This window comes from Rhinatrema bivittatum, chromosome 13 (genome assembly GCF_901001135.1).
Source record: "Rhinatrema bivittatum chromosome 13, aRhiBiv1.1, whole genome shotgun sequence".
Lineage (NCBI taxonomy): Eukaryota > Metazoa > Chordata > Amphibia > Gymnophiona > Rhinatrematidae > Rhinatrema > Rhinatrema bivittatum.
In genome coordinates, this window is record NC_042627.1 from 20982822 (window position 1) to 21001962 (window position 19141).

Here is a 19141-nt window from a genome sequence, read left to right on the forward strand (position 1 = left end):
GTAATGTCTGCATGGCATTCCAATAAGAACCAAATAGCAGCAACTCAATTTAAACTAATAACAGGAATTGCTAATTATGAAGTCTTCAATGACTAAATCTCCCTTTGGGAAAAAAAAAAAAAAAAAGGATCCTAATAAATTGATTATAAAAGCAAAATTAGATATCCAAACTGTTTATGCTAGTAATACCTTAAAACTAAGCTTTCACTGTAAGGAATCATTTCATTAGAAGTGCATGCTAAATTTTACTTTTATTTTCCAACTTTCTTCCATAGCCCATTTAATTTACAAGTCAAAGAGAGTAGTGGCCAGTGGCTGAGAAGATGCAGCTTACAATACAGCTCATTTCAATGCTGTTCTCTAGCCATTTATTACAGGTCCACAAAATGTTAACTTTTCTCTTTCAATATCTGCTTGGAAGAATTCAGTAACACTTCCATTCAAGTCATATGAAGCTACAGAAACCCAAAATGGAAACCAAGCTCCTAAATTAACCAACAGGCATCTAAACAGCCAATTCAAAAACATTGTCAATACATTTATGGAAGATAAAAAAAGAAAAAAAAAATTACAAAATGCAAAGGGCTGGAAAATCCTGGAAGCCAAGTCACCTAGGCACCTACAATTCAGAAAAGTAAAAAGTAACAAATAAAGGATAAGCAGCAAAAATAAAAAAAAATAAATGGACAAAAACAAAAAGAGAGAGCAAAAGCCAAACAAAAAAAAGCAAGAGAAAAAAAGTTTCCCCAACTCCTAAATACTTGTGAGTGGTATCAAGTTATTTAAAGATATTTCCACCCTAAACTTTCAGCAATACTAAAAGCCAATTAAAAAGCAAAAGTCTATACAAACTTATGGTTGTGTTGTACTGAAGACAAAGACTGAAAGCTGAACTCTACCATTATCACACAATGACACAGATAATGATGTAGCTTATTTTCCTGCATTGGGTTCATACAAATCAATATGCAAGAGACAGTGCAACTTTTTGGGGAAATGGTGTTCTTATAGTTTTGCTTTATATCTGGGCTGTAAGGGTTTCTTTACAGAAAGTGCTGGAGAACACAAACACTTTGGGGTAGATTTTAGTACGTGCGCACTTCCCGGTTTTATAACATGCACGTGCTATAAAATAGGCGGGCCAAAATTCTGCAAATTCACACAGCAACGCATCATGGCTTTCTCCAGTTCCCTACCCCTCTCCTCCCCAACCCTTAAATTCTACAGATTCCTTTTTTTTTTTTTTTGGTTTCAATACTTACTTCAGGGCCCAACTTGAAGCAAGTTGCACTTGCCGGCAACCGACTGGTGCGTGAGAGTCCGGGATAGTGATGAATGGTGCTGTCCCAGCCCATCCTGCCTCCCCCCCCCCCCTTGGACTGCCCCTTGGACGAGGGCCTGGTTCTTGTCCACGAAACAGGGGTGTCTGGCCTCTTCTAAAATGCACGCGGCACTCGCAAGGCCCGGCCGCACACGTAACCCCCGGTTTTTTTACGCACGCTGGCCATTTAAAATCGGGCCGTTTATGTCAATGCCAATTTATATCTGGGTCCTTTTTCAACTTATGTACATAACTTTCCATGGACAGGAAAATTACACATGTAAGTTGAAAAAGGTAGTGAACAGTGGACCAAATGGTCTTTTTCTGCTTTCATCTACTACGTAAATACAAAAAATACAAACATTTAAAATTACATCAGAACGGGCCAGCAAAAAATTCTGATGTCATGATCTATAGAATAAAGATTGAAAGATAGTATGATGCCACATTCATAATCTGAATATAATTTTTTTTTTTTTTTACATAAGCTGACTGAGAAACACATGAGAAAAGATGCATGCAGCATAATTAAAATTCTGATTATATAGGACCTGTGAAAACTATATGAAAGGACACAAAGATACACCTCAAGTTCCCTCTCTCCTGCCTTCCTGTTTTAGCCCAGTAGCTCCAAGAATGACCTTAAATGGAACATGGCTCCCCTTTATGACATCACTACAAGCTAAATTCTGGAACAGTCCATGGATTTAATGATTATGTGCAAAGAGTAGGAGAAACAAACAAGAAGCCAGGTGAATCAAAGCTCTTCACATCATGAATGTGAAAAGGACTGTAATATGCAAATTAATTTTGGATACTTTTGTTGCTTACTTCAAAAAGTGTTCAATTCAGGAAGGAAGGACCGCAAAGCTTAAAGAAAAACTAACTTTTAAAGAGGAATATTTTGCTTTAAAGAACATGATCAGCTTCCTACAAGTAAGGGCCTTCTTAAATTTGCAATAGTTGGTTCAACCTTCAAAAAATATCAGTTTCCCTAATTTTTTTTTTGTTATATTCCTGCCTCATCAGGACTTCCTTAAATATTCTCTAAAAGTACAGGTATTCTTAAAAGTTTATATTTCAAATGATGTTTAGCATAATATAAAAGATGCCTCTTTCCAAAGTATCTTATTTTGTGAATTATATGTATAATGCTTGCTGAATTGTATTGAATTTGTAGTATTAATTGGTTGTAAGCCGCTTTGGGTGTATTTTTGTACTGGAAAGGCAGGTAAAACATCCAATGTTATGTTTTTGGTAGTTTGATACTAGAAAAGTCCCCGGTGCTAGGTCACCCAAACACCTAAGATTCTGTGCCTAGGGCAAAGGAACTGCTGCTAGAGTCAGGGCCATATGGGGTGGGAGAAAGGGTAAAAGAAAGCAAACAGAGGAAAAAGATGCAAAAAAAAATGGGGAGGAAAGTCCACCTCCCCCTCGGTTGGCACCTAAGTTTTCAAAGACTTCTTACAATCCTGGCCATATCTATTCTGGAGAGGTACCAGAACACTAATACAGGTGTTCTTATGGCCTGGATTGGCCACTGTTGGAAACAGGATGCTGGGCTTGATGGACCCTTGGTCTGACCCAGTATGGCATGTTCTTATGCAAATTCCTGTGGGATGTAAAGAATGCCAATTTTCTTCTAAAACAAAATCCAATATGGCAGCTTCAGAACATATTTTGCCTCTTAACTTTCATTAAACAAAAACAGAGTAATTTTAAATTGTAATGCCTTATATATTGGCTTACCCAAATACCATCTCAAGGCATTGCAAATGTTAAATGCTGCTACATGGTTAGTAGCAGGTTCTTCCTTACGTGATCACATCTCAACGGTTTTAAAGTCTTTACATTGACACAGGTTGCTCAGAGGATTATATTTAAGATCCCTAGTCTATTTTTTTTTTTTTTGGAGTCTTAAATGATGGGCAATCTGAAGGAACTGATCACTCAAATATGTTCCAACTCAATTTACATTCTGGGGATTCTCAACTGTTGACAGTGCCCAGTTTGAAAACATTCAGGTTACAGGAAACTAATTGGCCATTTTCATGTGTAGCCTCCATTTTGAGGAACAATCTCCTGATTAACTGCATCAAATTTATGACTGACGTTTTTAGAAAAATGTTAAAATGTCATTATTGAAGTGTTTGGATTATCCAAAATTGCGATATTTTTATTTTAAGTTTTAGCTTGTAGGAAGGACTTTTATGTTGTAAACCACAAAAAAACAAACAGATCTGGTAATTGGCGATACATAAATTACTGCAAATAAATAATGAAAGTTTCTTTTACAATGCATTGTGATTAGAAGACAAAGGTATATTTTAGGTGGCATGTATACCTCTACTTCTGTTTAGTAACAGTATTACAATAGTCATCTCATTTTATTTGTAAGGACTACTGCACTTGGAAAAATGCCTTCTTAAAAGAACAATAGAGGCTGCATGAGCCTATATCTGGTGATATAAAACAGAGGTCTTGATTTAGAAAGCCCTCCCCCAATTCTGCATCTATGGGGAGAAAAAAAACCCAAAACCTTAATAAATTAGGTTCCAGTGTTGGTATGGCCATTCCCAGAAAATCTTATGTAGAATCTATATCCCATACCTGGCCAGTCAGACTCTAATTGGTGACAAGAAGCAGTGCTGCATCGTTTTCTGGCCTCATTACAGAATTCTGAAGACATCTCTGTTTGTAAAAGGTCACTAAAAGCTCCAGAAACAAACTAACAGAACTTTCTCATTGTGCTCAAATACTGTATCCAAGTACAGTTCTTCAACCACAGAATACACGTGAACTATATTAAGACTCAACTCAAGGGGTTTTTTTTTGCAAATTATGCTAGACCTTTGACAAATTTTGAGTTACATATATTTGTTGTGGCTATTCTAATTGTAAACTACAACAATAGATCCAGAGCTCTGGAACATACAGAAACTTTAAATAAATGACTGTAGTTATGGAAAAATACACAATTGATCAATGGAACACCAAAAAGAATTGATGAGAGAAAAAGGAGGAAGGTAGATAAGTGAGATAATACGCTGTCCTTTCATCAAATCTGAGTTTGATCATAGATACAAATGTATTTAGTCTGGAGCCAGAACAAAAAAAAAAAAGCCCACATCACAAAGACAAACCAACAGACATTAGACATGTCCTATTAAATTATGGCCCTGTTTACTATAATCTATCATCAAGGGGTTATATGCAAGGGATGCAACAGGTAGAGTGAAGCACAATGACATAGATGTGGCATGTTCTTTATTAGAAAAGCAGAAAATCCAGATGTTAGAACAGAGGTATACTAGCAAGGCTGAGGAAAAACTTTATATATTGACTTTTGACATTTTATCTGGCTGTCAGAAGTATATACCACTTATGGGCGTGCAAAATGCTTTCCTCGAAGATATTTTAAAAAGTAAAGGAAGAATATAAAAGACAGTTTTGAGAGCTTCAGAAATTGTTAGAACTTTTCAAATGTGCAGTATTAAGCTTTTCATTAAAAGAATAAACCACACCTATAAAAGAACATGAGGAATGTGCTAGGACCACACTCATAACTCCCCATGCACACAAACAATTCTGTAATACAGAATAAGGTTGCAGCAGCTAAAGTTTGCTGAACTACCAATGTTTGTTTCTATTAGTGCTCTCTGATACCACTCTGGTGCATTTGGCTTTAAACTTAAAAAAGAAACAGGTCAAAGTGATCCCTATTTAGCAGTAATGCAAGCCTCAGAGCTGCCAAACTAAAATGTGTGTCCCAATGTTAGCTTTTTTGTCTTTTAAAAAGAACTGCATGAGACAGACAATGAATGGACCAGCCAGCATGTGCTGGATAGGAGAACATTTCAAAACAAACTGTAAATGTTTTCCTTTTAACTGTATACAATGTAATCATTGAAAAATGTTAATAAACAGATAATTAAAAAAAAAACAGACTGTAAATAATGAATCACCAACATAAAACATGAACACCACATATCAAAATGAGCACAGTCCCAGAGCAAGACTTCAGGTTAAAATTATATTTCAAGTATAGCCAGATTTCCAACATGCTTTTATATCTCAGCTCTACAAGTGACACCCCAGCTGAACTGCTGTTCCTGTAAACACACCTATTACTTACCCAAGGTTTGACAAAAAACTGCTCACAAAACATACCAACAGTTAATATCAGTTGGGACTTTCCCCCACATGATTTGAATAGTCAACTGTATTCAGAACCTTTTATTTGATGAAGCTGTCAGAAATCTTCACACTGTGACATGTATATTTTCAAGACTGCTTTCAGGTTACACACACCTATATATGTGTGTAAAAAAAATAGGAAGCATCTTGCTCTCATCCAAAATGAACATGAATTAGCTACTTTACCTACCATATTATTAACTGTCAGAACTAAAGAATGACTAAGAAATATTTAAATATTCCTTAAAAAAGTGTTCTATTTCATAGTACTAAGACATTTTAGCACAAATACAACAGTTGATATCTGAAAAAAAGCATCTGGGATGCAAACTAAAAATTGAAGTATGCATTACATTTTTGTAGCATAAATGATGATTTTGAGAAAACAAAATTACTAACCTTCCAACCTACTAACAAGGTAGAGTGATGCAGAGTGGCAATGGCTCTTACTTGAAATAAAAATGTACATAGCAGGTAACATAGCAAAATAACTTGCCCTAAGGATTCCTATATAATCGAGGAAAGTAGTGCTACACTTGTGCCGTATTTAATTGCCTAACAAAATACGGATAGTACAGTGGGAATTTACTTGAATGTTTCTATTGGCATTGTCCAACCCTTAAGATATTGCATTTTTCTTATTGTAGTTTTTGTCTTGAAGTTCTGTTCTGTTCCTTTTTGGCTTCCATTTTAAACTGGACCTATCCTAACTAGGATATAACAAGTCTTCATTTGCAACTGAGGGAGTTGCCCCTTCTCACCCCCACATTATTAACCACTGCAGGCCGAACTGCAGCTTTTTTCAGACCCCAATATGCACGTAGAAGGTTCCACCCATGGTGTCACTATTGTACAAACACTAGGATTCCATTCATCAAGTGTGCTATGAAAGCTGTCTATACAGGACCCATAGTTCCTGCTGGCTCAATAAGCACTGCTATAAGGCCAACCCCTTCTTAGTTTTGCAGAATACTGAATCACTAGCTCCGGACGAAGAAGCAAACCTGAATTAAGAAGTGTGTAATGCTCACATCAGGAGATATGTTTATTTGAGCAGGATAAGACATAGATATGCGAGAATAATAGTTATTAGAATAAATTCCTGAATATTTATCATCTCCACTTCATGTCATCCACACTCAACAAAACCAACTAAATTGTTTTTGGAATTTTCAATTCAACTAAAAAAATGACACCATGGAACTACTGTATTTACAAAAAAAGAAAAACAGCCAACACCAACATCAAGGATAAAATGAATAGTACCATGTTGAAAGCATCTAATAAAGTTTCACAAGTCATGATCTGACCCAGTATGGTAGTTCTTAAGGGTCCATCAAGCCCAATATCCTGTTTCCAATAGTGGCCAATCCAGATCACAAGTACCTGGCAGGATCCCAAATAGTAAATCAAATCCATGCTGCTTATGCCCAGGGATCAGCAGTGGTTCTCTCCCCCCAAAGTCTACCTGGTTGATAAAGGTTTATGGACTTTTCCTTAAAAAAATTGATCAAATCTTATTTTAAACCTAATTATACTAATAAACTTTGCCACATCCAACAGCAATGAATTCCAGAGCTTAATTGTGCATTATGAAAATGTATTTTCTCTGATTTGTTTAAAATGTTACTTGATAAGTTCATGGGGCATCTCAGCCTTTGTAATTTTTTTAAAGAGTCAGCCAATTTGCATTCCGCTTATTTTATAGAAATATCTTCAGCTGTCTCTTCTCTAAGATCAAGAATGCTAACCTTTTTAGCCTTTCCTCATAGGAGAGTAATTTCATCCCTTTTATCATTCTAGTCACCTTTCTATGTACCTTTTCTAGTTCCACTATATCTTTTTTGAAATGTAGTATAGGTATGCTTATTTCATAGAGCAATACAAAAGATATTATGATATTCTCCATTCCATTCCTAATAACTCCTAACATTCTGTTTACTTTTTGACTGCCACTGCATACTGAACAGAGGATTTGAGTGTACTGTCCATGACAATACCTAAATCCATGTCCTGAATGGTGACTCGTAATATGAAACCTAAAATTATGTATCTACAGTTTGGCTAATTCTTCCCTGTGTACATCACTTTGCACTTGTCCACATTAAATTTCATCTGCCAGTCACTTTTCATTTTACTGAATTCCTTTATTCTGCAAGTTTTCCCATGTCTAAAGTCCCAAAGAGAAAAAATAACCCAAACCACATTTCAAATAATTAATCTCTGCCACCTATTATTCCTATGGGTAGAATTCCTCTGTATGCTTTGAGAGGCTAGTACCTGGAAAAAGGAACACAATACCACCAAAGAAGTGAGAGAGATGATCCCAGGTGATTGTGCTACATAATAAATCTCTCTCCCAAGAAGGAGCAACCTGCAGTAGCTATGCACTGTCTCCATAAAGAGAAAATTATTTGGCTGGCCTCTATCATTTTTAACAATGTAGTAATATGGTCGCTATCTTTACCTGCTCTAATTCACTACGTTAGTCCACTTGAATAGTTAGAAATAAAGGTCAAACAATCTACAAAATATACCTATTTTATTGAACTAAAACACACTTGTAACTACCTCTCCAGAATTATGCTCTTGATCAGGTCAGTATAAATTGAGCACTACACTGACCCGACCAAAGAAGCACAGCTCTGGAAAACTAGTTACGACTTATTTTGCCCATTAAAAAAGGGTACCATCTACAACTTGTTTGTTGATATTTACATCAATCATACGAGTAAATGAGACTAAACTCAAGCCGGTCAGATGTAGAAATAGCAAAACATTGTTCGAGATCTCTTTCACAGATGTGGTGCCTACCACCATTGCTCACAGCACTTCTTACCCGGGCAGAGTCTCGCACTCGCCACGTAGGCCTTACTTTCATCCATGGACTTTCCTAGCGGCCTCCGACCAATTCTCGCACCCGGCGTGCGGGGAGAATGGATGAGCGGAGGCACGGACCCTCCCCAACCTCACCTGGATGACCTCATTGACCTCCCGGATGCACTCCACCATGTGCTGCAGGATCTGCTCGGCCGTCAACACCTCGTAGCGGTAATCCTCCTCGTCCTGCCCAGGCCCCAGGGCGCTTCCGCCGGTTTCCCCGCACAGGCCGTCCCGTTCGCTCACCCCGAGGCCGGCCTCTACCAGCTCCACTTCGCCCAGGTCTAAGTTGTCGTCCTCGGGCTCTTCCTCGGCGCTGTCCTCGCTGCACTCCTCGTCGTCATCGAACTCATAGTTGTAGCCCTCGTCCGAGTCCATGGCGCAGCAGGTCTAAGGTCTCTTTCTCTTTGACTGGGAGAGAGGGGAGAGGGAGAGCGAGAGAAAGAGAAAGAGAGAGGCCTGGACCTGGCGCGGGCTCTCCCCCCTCCCCTTTCTCTCTCCCCTCCTCGGCTCGCGCGCCCTGCGGCTCGAGCGCTCTATCCGCTCTCTCCCTGCGTCTTGCGCCTTGTGGATCGAACGTTCTCTTTCGGTCTCCCTGCGCTTACTGCGCTCTCTCCCTGCCTTACGTCTGGCGCCGTGTCGGTACGCGTTGTGTGTCTGGAGCTAGGGCTCGCAGCTCAACTGGCAGCCTTCCCTTTCCTATCGGCTTGGGGTCCGGTGTACCATCTGACTCCCCCCCCCTCCTCCTCCCCCTGCTCTCTTTCTCTCTCTCTCACTCTTCTTCCCCCTCTCCCTCTCTGCGTCGCACAGAGACTCTGCTCCGGCCTCCGATAAAACAACACAGCGCCGCCGCTGAGCCAACAAAGGGACGATGCGTCACGCGCCCTACGTAACGGCGTACCGCACAAGTCGCCGAATTCCCCTCTCCCAACCATCATGTTTCTGTTCTGTCGTGACGCCGGCGCCATTTTAAGCGTGGCAGAAATTTGTGATTAGCTGGATTATTTCAACAGGAAAAAGAAAACCTTTTCGCGATTACTAGAAAGCTTTGGCGTTTGATTGGTCATCTACAGTAAACTGTGAGCTCTTAGGTTCAGCCCGTATGGAGTTAATCGAAAACTGCGAACTCTGTAGGTCTGAGTCAGAGATGGCTACGTCACTGGGGTTTGACAGGCAAGTCCGCCATATTGAACGTGGCAAAAGATTACACTGCATTTGCTGCTGTCATGTTCGGCGTGTCATCTCTAGCATAAGCACGTCTTATCCGGTTCTAATTTTAAAAGAGGTGTTACTAGTAAATTATCCGCTGTGCTGGTGATTCAGTTTCGCGAGCTTTGCTTAACACCAGCTCAGTGAAACTCTATCCCTTTGGAGTCTCAAGTTGTCTAGTAACCCAGTTTCTGAAGACTTTTTAACCAGTCCTGGGTTTTTTTTTTTGTAAATTTTCATCTCAATACCTTGTGGCATTTGTGGTCTTGTTTTTTTTTTCCCATTGTAAATCGGTATTGAAGGGTCCAAACTGCACCTTAAACGGGCTTTGAGTAGCCAGAACTACCCTATGTTTCCCTTTAAACTGGATGGTGATTTGTCGAACTGCTGAGGTAAATCAAATGATTAGTTCACTGTTGCATAAGCATTTTAGCTGTTGTTCTTATATAGCATGTTGGGCTCAGAAACATACCAACTAAGAATTTTAAATGTGTGTTTTATTAGCCTCAGGGCTGCATTTTAAACAACTGGCACTCTGGGCGAAAAACCAGGCCTCCCCCCAGGCCTCTCTTCAGCCACAGTGGGATAGGATCTGCTGGGGTCATGGGTCTTTATTCAGCCATGGCAGGATGGGATCTGGCTTGGCCATGTGGTCTTTCTTCAGCCACAGCCACAGGTCTCTTTTTAGATGTGGCGGGACAGAATCCGCAGTAGCCACAAGACCTCTCTTTGGCCACGAGGGGTTGGGATCTACCGCGGCCACGCTTCAGTGGGATGGGTCATACTGGTGCTGTCCAGGGTGCCCCGGTCGACTGCCAGCTCACCCACCCCAAAATCTGCCCCTGATTGACCTGCATGATTCAGTCCCAAGTGAGACCATTGTCCAGCTTATAGAATAATACAACACAATTTATGTACAAAAGTGCTTACTTACAGGCCTAAAGGGACCGAATCATCAGCAAATGAATAAAATAAATATGCGGATTAAAAAATTTGACAAATATATTTACAATTCTTAGTATGACTTCTTCATGTTGTTCCTTTCCTTAAAATTGGGTTGCTTGCTAACTCAACGTGTCATTATTTAAGGTTTATAATTTGTCTCTTTGGAAACTGCTACATTTTAAATTCAGAATATAATGGGGTTAGTTTCATGGCTGTATGTGATGTTTTGAAGGAATTTGTTTCTGTTGGCTACTTATTACGTATAGTATAAGAAATCACTGTAGTAGATGCTGTATAAAAGCCTACTGGTCTGTAGCAAAATGCCGGATAAAATATTTGAAGAATATGATTGTTTAATAAGACTAGTGTAACACTTGAGGAGGACAGATCCTTTTACTTGCACCTAGGGGCACATGAGACAAAGAAAAGAGATGGATTCTTTCTGCACAACCCTTCCTCACCCCAGCAGATAGCATTAATTTATGAATCGCAAGATTCCAGCGTGAGAACAAACAATAGTTCTTGTACCCTGCTTTTTGCAAGACCAACCCTTTCTCCATCCTGTGTGCATAGCACTGATAATTAACACCATCTCTGCATCCAATAAACACACGAGAAGAATAGTGGTTTCCACTCCAGGAGAGAGAGGGTGCCAGCATGGCCATTTGGCTAGGGCCTACAATGTTCAAGGGGCCTACTTTTGTTAGGAAAAATTAAAAAAAAAAAAAAAGCTAAATATATCTATTTCTAACGTATAAATAAAAATTTCAATTGTAATTGAAGAATTTGTTAACAAAAAATCTCGTAAAGCCTTCTTAAATAAATAAAAATTTATTTGGGAAATTTAGAAAACGATTTCTCTTATTAAATATCACATCAGAACCTTACATAGGGGCCTACTTTTCTTAGCTGGCACGGGCCTAATTCCTGTTCTCTCCGGCCTTGGTGGTTTCCAACTTCTTTATTGATAGTTGATTAGATGACTGAACATTATTTACATCTTCAATTTGTTTCTTGGTTAAAGTCAAATAATAGGACAAGAGAAAGATTTAATAAACTTGTGACTTCACTTCATTAGCAAAGTCTCTACTTTCACTAGAAGCACTTTATTTACACTGTATTTCTTCTTCCTCCCAATTCCTCCCAATTCTCCAAGTTTATCAGACTGAAATTTGTTCAGTCCTTCAATCTCAAACTGTTTTCTAACCACTGAAGGTGGTAAGAATACAGTCCCAAGATTTCATCAGAACTTAGTCCCAGATTTTTCCTCTTCCTAAATCCTTTAACTCCTTAGGCAGCACCTGAAGGGCACATCACTTCCCTCTATATTTCCTTGGAGTTTGCAGTAACAAAGTTCTTGATACCTTTACTTTGTATCTTCTAATTTCCTTCCCTCTTATGCCATTGACAGGGATCCTCTCCCCCAAAAGAATTCCTTCAATCTCCTTAGATCATTTCAGGGTGAAAGACACCTCACTCTCAATGGTTTTGCTACTGAGTCCTGGGTACAAGGGCCATCAGCTCCATGGAACAAAAATAGCCTTTGAACCCAAAAAGAGGAAAAAACAAGAACAAGACAGGAAGGGTGGAAAATAACCTCCTTGCCTCTAAACAGAAGAGGACAGTGCAAAAGACAGTTACTTCAAAATAAGCTTCCTCTGTATCAGGTCACTGTCAGGTCTATCCTGTGAAGGAGAGATAACACACTGCAGGTCTTCCTTACCCCAAATCTAGCCTTGAACACTTCTGCCTCAATCCATTGCAACAAGGAGGCCCAGCTCTCATACGGAATTCCCCAAAACTTGGCTTAAGTGTCCAAAACAAGCTTAAAGGCTGGATAGACAGATCAGTGAGAGGCAGACCCCTAAATGGGAAAACTTCCTTACCCTTTCCCATAAATTAGGAAAAATAATGCAAGAAAGAGTAACTAAAACTCCTCCAAAAGGATAGATGGTGCTTTGGAACTATAAACAGCTAGAACACACCGTCCCCAGCACAACCCAAAATTCTCTCACTAATTTCTACATAAAACTTCCCCAATCAATTAGTACATTCCTTTTAGTTAGGGAAACCAAAGTTTCCCTGCACTAGAATTTTGAGTAAAAGTAGTATGGTTCCATATATTTAGTGACACGGCCATACCCAGAATTCCTGGGCTGAAAACATCCGGAGCTGTTTCCAAAGTTTTAGAAAATAAGCTAAAAGGTGTTTAACAGAAGAATATATCCACTTTCTTTATTGAATCTCTGTACAATACTGTGTCTTTCGTACATCAGGTCCGTGGGATAAGAACAACACTCCCTTAAGTTTTCTGTCATTACTTCTAAAATTCATATTTTTTAATCTGGGTCATGACTTTATGTATGCTGAATTTTATTATATCCCTAATGTGAAGTCACTTTGGGCTTAATCACTCAAGGGAAGAACACCTATTGTTCTTCTCTTGAGTGACTTAGAGAAGAACTGCAGATGCTAAATAATACCAGTTTAAGTCACCCCTGGCCGTTTTTACTTCCAGAAAAATAGTAGTCAAATATTTTGGTTTTCACAAATTTTTACTGTAAGAGAAGGGGATATTTAGCTGCTTTTCATTGTATCTTCAAATTCTCCAAAAAATATTTGCAAGTGTCCAAATAAAAGTATTTGAAATAAGCAGTGCCTCTGCTCCTAATATATTTACTCTGGCACAAAGCAAGAGTAAGTCCAGCCAGCCTCCTTTTTACCTCTATAACTCCCTTTATGTTGTAGTAAAAAGTGCCTAGCATTGCTCAGGAGTGTGTGTGTGTGTACCTGACAGACAGGGCTTTGCAGATGGAGCTGATTGTCTTTGCACAGTGCGCCCTCTCCTGTTCCAGGTGCCACTTGGTGGCCAAATACGCACACAACAATGTGACTGACATGACACAAGCCTTTGATAGATAGATAGAAATGATGACAGAAAAAGATCAGATTTATATGCTCATCTCCCCCACTTTGGGTAGATGAGCATATACATTCCCATATACCACCCAGGATCATTAGCTCCCTAACTTCTACTCCTGTCCTATCACTGTTTGTCATATCAGTCCCAGCATATCCAGAATCTGTTAAAAATTAATCTCCACAACCATAGCTGGTAGGCTATTCAGGACTTGTCATCTTTCTGTATAATTTTTATTTATTTATTTAGTTTTTATATACATCAGAGTTGTGCTGTGTTCAGTATACAGTATGTATACATATATATATATAGAGAGAGAGAGAGAGAAATACAATTCCCTGTACGTACTAGGATCAGTCCAGACCGTGGGTTATGTCCCCCGTCCAGCAGATGGAGTCAGAGCAAACTTCCGAGGGTGCTGACATATAAGCAGGTGCACCCTCCAGGGATCCTCAGTATCTCTCTGACTCCAGCAGATGCGAGTGGGGGAACCTTTGCTTCCCCAGTTGGTGGCTTCTGCCCCATTATTGCTATCTTTTTCTTCTCAGGACAGGATCAAGCTGGCCGGGGTTCTAAATTACTAAATTGAGTTAAAAAAAAAAAAAAAAAATTAATAACAAACTTTTTTCTCCTCAGGGAGTCTCTCTGAGCCCCTGCCCGGGTCTCATAGCCCTGGCTAGCTTGCCAGCGGGACTATTCTCTCTGTTGTCTGCCCTTTGTTCTTCTCTCCGGCGGTAAGTTTTTCTTTCTGCTGTTATTTTCTTTCGCAGCTTCGCCGTCGGACGGCTCAGGGGCACGCTGGTGGGGCCAGCCTCTCCCCTGTTCGGAGCGCCGCGATTCGAACCCCTCCCCCTCGGCCCTGCGACGTTTCCATTTCCCGGGGCCGCAGCAGCAGGGAAGTCTCATTCCCCTGCTGCTCCTGAGGGGAGGGTTCGCGGAGTTGAGCCTGGGCAGGCGAGCCCGCTCCTCCCGCGGCGCGGTTTCCCCGGATCCGGCCCCAGGGGCGGTCGCTGAGGGAGTTCCCTCTACCTACCGGACGCCATGCAGCGATTTCAGGGGGCTCCCGGCGCCGACCCGGGGCAGGGCGGATCGCGGGATGTCTCCTCCGGAGTCGCTCTCCCCGGGGGGGAGTCCGGTCCGGCTTCCCCGCGTTTTTCGCCGTCTGGCTCGGAACGCCGCGGCTCGAGGGGAAGGGCCCCGCCCCCTTCTTTGGCGGGAGCGGCGGCCATCTTAGAACTGGAAAGCGCTGCTGACTCGGAGGCTGAGGAGTCACAGCAGGATTTTTCGCCGCGCTTGGGGCTGATTCGAGCGCCATCCTCCCCCCCCATCGCTTCGGGCCCCTCCACGGACCTCGCTCTCGCCGTCCCCCCACCAGCAGGGGGGTTTACGGCGGATTTTGTTCTCCTAATGCACCAGGCGTACCGCCAGAGCCTGCAGCCGGCGGGGGGGTCGCCAGGCGGTGGTCCAGCGAACCCCACGCCCGCGAAGATGCCCCGGCTGGTGGGGGTGGGGGGGGCCAATCCAGCGCCCTCGGGGGGCGGCCAGAAGACGCTCCTGGCTCTTCCACCCAGCGGAGCGGCCCCAATGCAGGACCCTGGGGGTGACCCGGCTTCGGCGGATGAGGATTCGCTCCTGGCAGCGCACCTGGAGTGTGACGACCCACGGGTGCTCCGGATCTTCCGGAAGGAGGAACTGTCTGACCTCATCCCACACGTCCTTCAAGAATTGGATCTCGACCCGCCCGTCGAGCCGCCTGGGCCTCCGGCTCCCTCCGTAGCCTCAGCAAGCTCCAAAGGGGACCCCGTCCTGGCGGGCCTACGTCCCCTGGCGCGAACGTTCCCGATTCATGAGTCTTTCCTACACCTTCTGGTACGGGAGTGGGACACGCCGGAGGTGTCGCTCAGAGTGGGCAGAGCCATGGACAAGCTCTACCCTCTCCCCGGAGACTTCTTGGACCTGCTTAAAGTACCCAAGGTCGACTCGGCAGTCTCTGCCGTCACCAAGAGGACCACGATTCCCGTTACAGGGGGAACGGCCCTCCGCGATGTCCAGGACAGGAAGTTAGAAGTCTGCCTCAAGAAGATCTTCGAGGTCTCGGCGCTGGGGGTCCGCGCAGCTATTTGTGGCTCTCTCACCCAGCGTGCGGGGCTACGATGGGTGCAGCAGCTCCTTACTTCACAGCAATTGCCACCGGAGGAAGCGGCGCAAGCGGACAGGCTGGAGGCCGTCATTGCCTACGGGGCTGATGCTCTCCACGACTTGCTGCGGGTCCTGGCGAGGACCATGGTTTCGGCTGTTTCCGCTAGGCGACTGCTGTGGCTTCGAAATTGGGCGGCGGACGCCTCGTCCAAGTCCAGCCTAGGCTCTCTACCCTTTAAGGGTAGGTTCCTCTTCGGCGAGGATCTTGACCAGATCATTAAATCCCTGGGGGAAAACTCCGTACATAGGTTGCCCGAGGACCGCCAGAGGTCGTATCGTCCTTCCAATTCCTTCTCCAGGAATCGGTCCCGCTCTCAACGGCGATTTCGGAGCTCCAAGCCCCAGGGTCCGAGAAACCCCTCGAACAGGTCTCAGTCTTGGACCCGGTCCTTTCGTGGCCGTAGACCACCAAGGGATTCTTCGGCACAGGGAACTTCCGGCAAGTCCAACCAATGAAGTCATGCCGGCCCACTCCCCCCTCCCGAGGATCGGAGGACGACTAGCCTGGTTTTACGAGGAGTGGGCCAACATCACCACGGATCAATGGGTCCTGGATATTCTAAGGCACGGTTACGCTTTGGATTTGCGGCATCGCCCCAAAGACAGATTCGTCTTCTCGCCCTGCGGGTCAAGTCACAAGCGCCTGGGAGTACAAAGCACCCTGGACCGGCTCCTAGCCCTGGGAGCCATCTCACCCGTCCCCTCCGGAGAGGTGGGCTCGGGTCATTATTCCATCTACTTCGTGGTGCCCAAGAAGGATGGATCCTTTCGTCCCATTTTAGATCTCAAGGAAGTCAACAAGGTCCTCTGGATACCACGGTTTCGCATGGAAACCCTCCGCTCGGTAATAGCGGCAGTTCATCCGGGGGAGTACCTAGCTTCCCTGGATCTGACGGAGGCCTACTTACACATTCCGATACGTCCGGACCATCACAGCCTCCTCCGCTTCAAGATTCTGGGACAGCACTTCCAGTTTCAGGCTCTCCCCTTCGGGTTGGCAACGGCACCCAGGACATTCACCAAGATCATGGTGGTTGTGGCGGCTGCGCTCCGGCGAGAGGGCATTCTAGTACATCCTTACCTGGACGATTGGCTCATCCGAGCGAAGTCCCTCCCTCAGGGGCAGCAGGCGGTCGACCGGGTGGTCGAATTTCTGCAGTCTCTCGGCTGGGTAGTCAACTTCGGCAAGAGCAGTCTCCTTCCGTCTCGGCAGCTGGACTTTCTCGGAGCACGCTTCGACACAGCTCAAGGCAAGGTCTTCTTGCGGCCGGACAAGGCCCAGTCGCTGAGGGAACAAATTCTCCATTTTGCCGCTCTCCAGGTCCCAATAGCGAGGGATTACCTGCAGATCCTGGGTTCGATGGCCTTCGCAATCAACCTGGTGCCTTGGGCCTTTGCACACCTGAGGCCCCTACAGATGGCGCTACTCTCGCGGTGGAAACCGGTCTCGCAGGACTATCAGGCGATACTACCTCTTCCGCCGGCGGCCAGACTCAGCCTTCGTTGGTGGCTAGACCCCAGGAACCTGGCGCAGGGCTGTCCCCTGGAGTCGCCGGAATGGATTGTAGTCACTACCGATGCCAGTTTGACCGGCTGGGGGGCCGTGTGTCTCAGAAGCTCAACTCAGGGGCAGTGGACACAGGAACAGGCGTCCTGGTCGATCAACCGCCTGGAGACCAGAGCAGTCCGTTTGGCGCTCATCCAATTCCTGCCTCTCATCCGGCAACGTGCGGTCCGGGTTCTCTCGGACAATGCGACCACGGTAGCCTACATCAACTGACAGGGAGGCACCAAGAGCCCGGGGGTGGCCCTCGAAGCGGCCCGTCTCATGGCCTGGGCAGAGCGGTTCCTCGACCGCCTGGCGGCCTCCCACATCGCAGGCGTGGACAATATTCAGGCGGACTACCTGAGTCGGCAGACGTTGGACCCGGGGGAATGGGTCCTCTCCGACGAGGCAATGTCGCTCATCACCCGGCGCTGGGGAGCTCCCTCCATGGACCTCATGGCAACGTCGGGCAACGCAAAGGCCCCGCGGTTCTACAGTCGGAGAAGAGACCACGGGGCGGAAGGAGTGGACGCCCTGGTGCTACCCTGGCCCCCTCATGTTCGGCTGTACGTCTTCCCGCCGTGGCCTCTGGTGGGCAAGGTGGTGCGAAGGATAGAAGATCATCCAGGGCAGGTCGTTCTGGTAGCGCCAGAATGGCTGCGGCGCCCGTGGTTTGCGGACCTGCTCAACCTGGTAGTGGACGGACCTCTGCGATTGTCACACCTTCCGCGGCTACTCCATCAGGGTCCGGTATTTTCGGACCAGGCGGAACACTTTTGTCTCGCGGCCTGGCTTTTGAAAGGCAGTCTCCTGCGCAAGGGATACGCAGTAACCGTGGTAGACACTCTTCTCAAGGCACGTAAGACCTCCACTTCAGTCGCCTATGTACGGGTCTGGAAGGTGTTTGAGGTCTGGTGTGCTGGACATGGAGCCTCCGCGACGGCGCCTTCGCTCCGTCAGGTCCTGGCCTTCCTCCAGGAGGGCTTGGAGAAGGGTCTCTCCTACAACTCCCTGCGTGTGCAAGTCTCTGCTCTAGCCTCCCTGGCTCGTACCACGGGAAATCCCAATCCTTCGTCTCACCCGGACGTCTCGCGCTTCCTCAAAGGAGTCAAGCACCTGCGGCCGCCGGTGCGACATCCCTATCCCTCCTGGAATCTCAACCTGGTGCTCCGGATCCTTGGTAAGGCTCCCTACGAACCGCTGCGACAGGCCTCCCTTAAGGACGTCACCCTTAAGACGGTGTTCCTGGTTGCCATAGCCTCAGCAAGGCGCATCTCCGAGCTTCAGGCGCTCTCGTGCCGGGAACCGTTCCTACGCTTCACGGACTCGGGAGTTTCCATTCGAACGGTTCCTTCCTTCCTACCTAAGGTGGTGTCCTCCTTCCACTTGAACCAGTGGGTGGAACTGCCGGCCTTCCCGGCAGATGCGCCCCAGGCCCTCCGGCGCCTCGACGTGAAGCGCTCTCTGCTGCGCTACCTGGAAGTGACCAATGAGTTCCGGACGTCCGACCATCTCTTTGTGCTTTGGTCCGGTAACAAGAAGGGACAGCAAGCGTCTAGGACTACCATCGCAAGGTGGCTCAAGGAAGCGGTGTCCTCGGCCTACATAGGCGCCGGGAAGGCTCCCCCGGAGGGGGTCCGGGCTCATTCGTTGCGTGCCCTGGCCACGTCCCGGGCGGAGTCTCAACATGTTCCAATTCAGGAAATCTGTCGCGCGGCTACATGGAAGTCGCTACACACCTTCTCGAAGCATTACCGGTTGCAAGTGCCGGTAGATGAGGCGGGTTCCTTTGGGGACAGGGTCCTCCGAGCAGGGTCTTCAGGGACCCACCCGGTTTAGGGAAGCTTTGGTACATCCCACGGTCTGGACTGATCCTAGTACGTACAGGGAAAAGAAAATTATTCCTTACCTGCTAATTTTCGTT

General features: G+C 45.2%; 1 protein-coding gene across 3 annotated transcripts in view; it reads right to left on the reverse strand.

Annotated features, from left to right (window-relative positions):
* Positions 1-9159, reverse strand: part of ARIH1 (ariadne RBR E3 ubiquitin protein ligase 1) — a 199873-nt gene extending 190714 nt beyond the window's left edge. For 2 of the 3 annotated variants that reach the window (XM_029575813.1, XM_029575811.1), the window contains exon 1: positions 8492-9159. In XM_029575813.1, the coding sequence (XP_029431673.1) occupies positions 8492-8776 (285 nt within the window). In that variant the 5' untranslated portion in view covers positions 8777-9159. The remainder of the gene's footprint in view (positions 1-8491) is intronic. The other variant, XM_029575812.1, reaches the window with a different exon arrangement.
* Positions 9160-19141: the final 9982 nt, after the last annotated feature.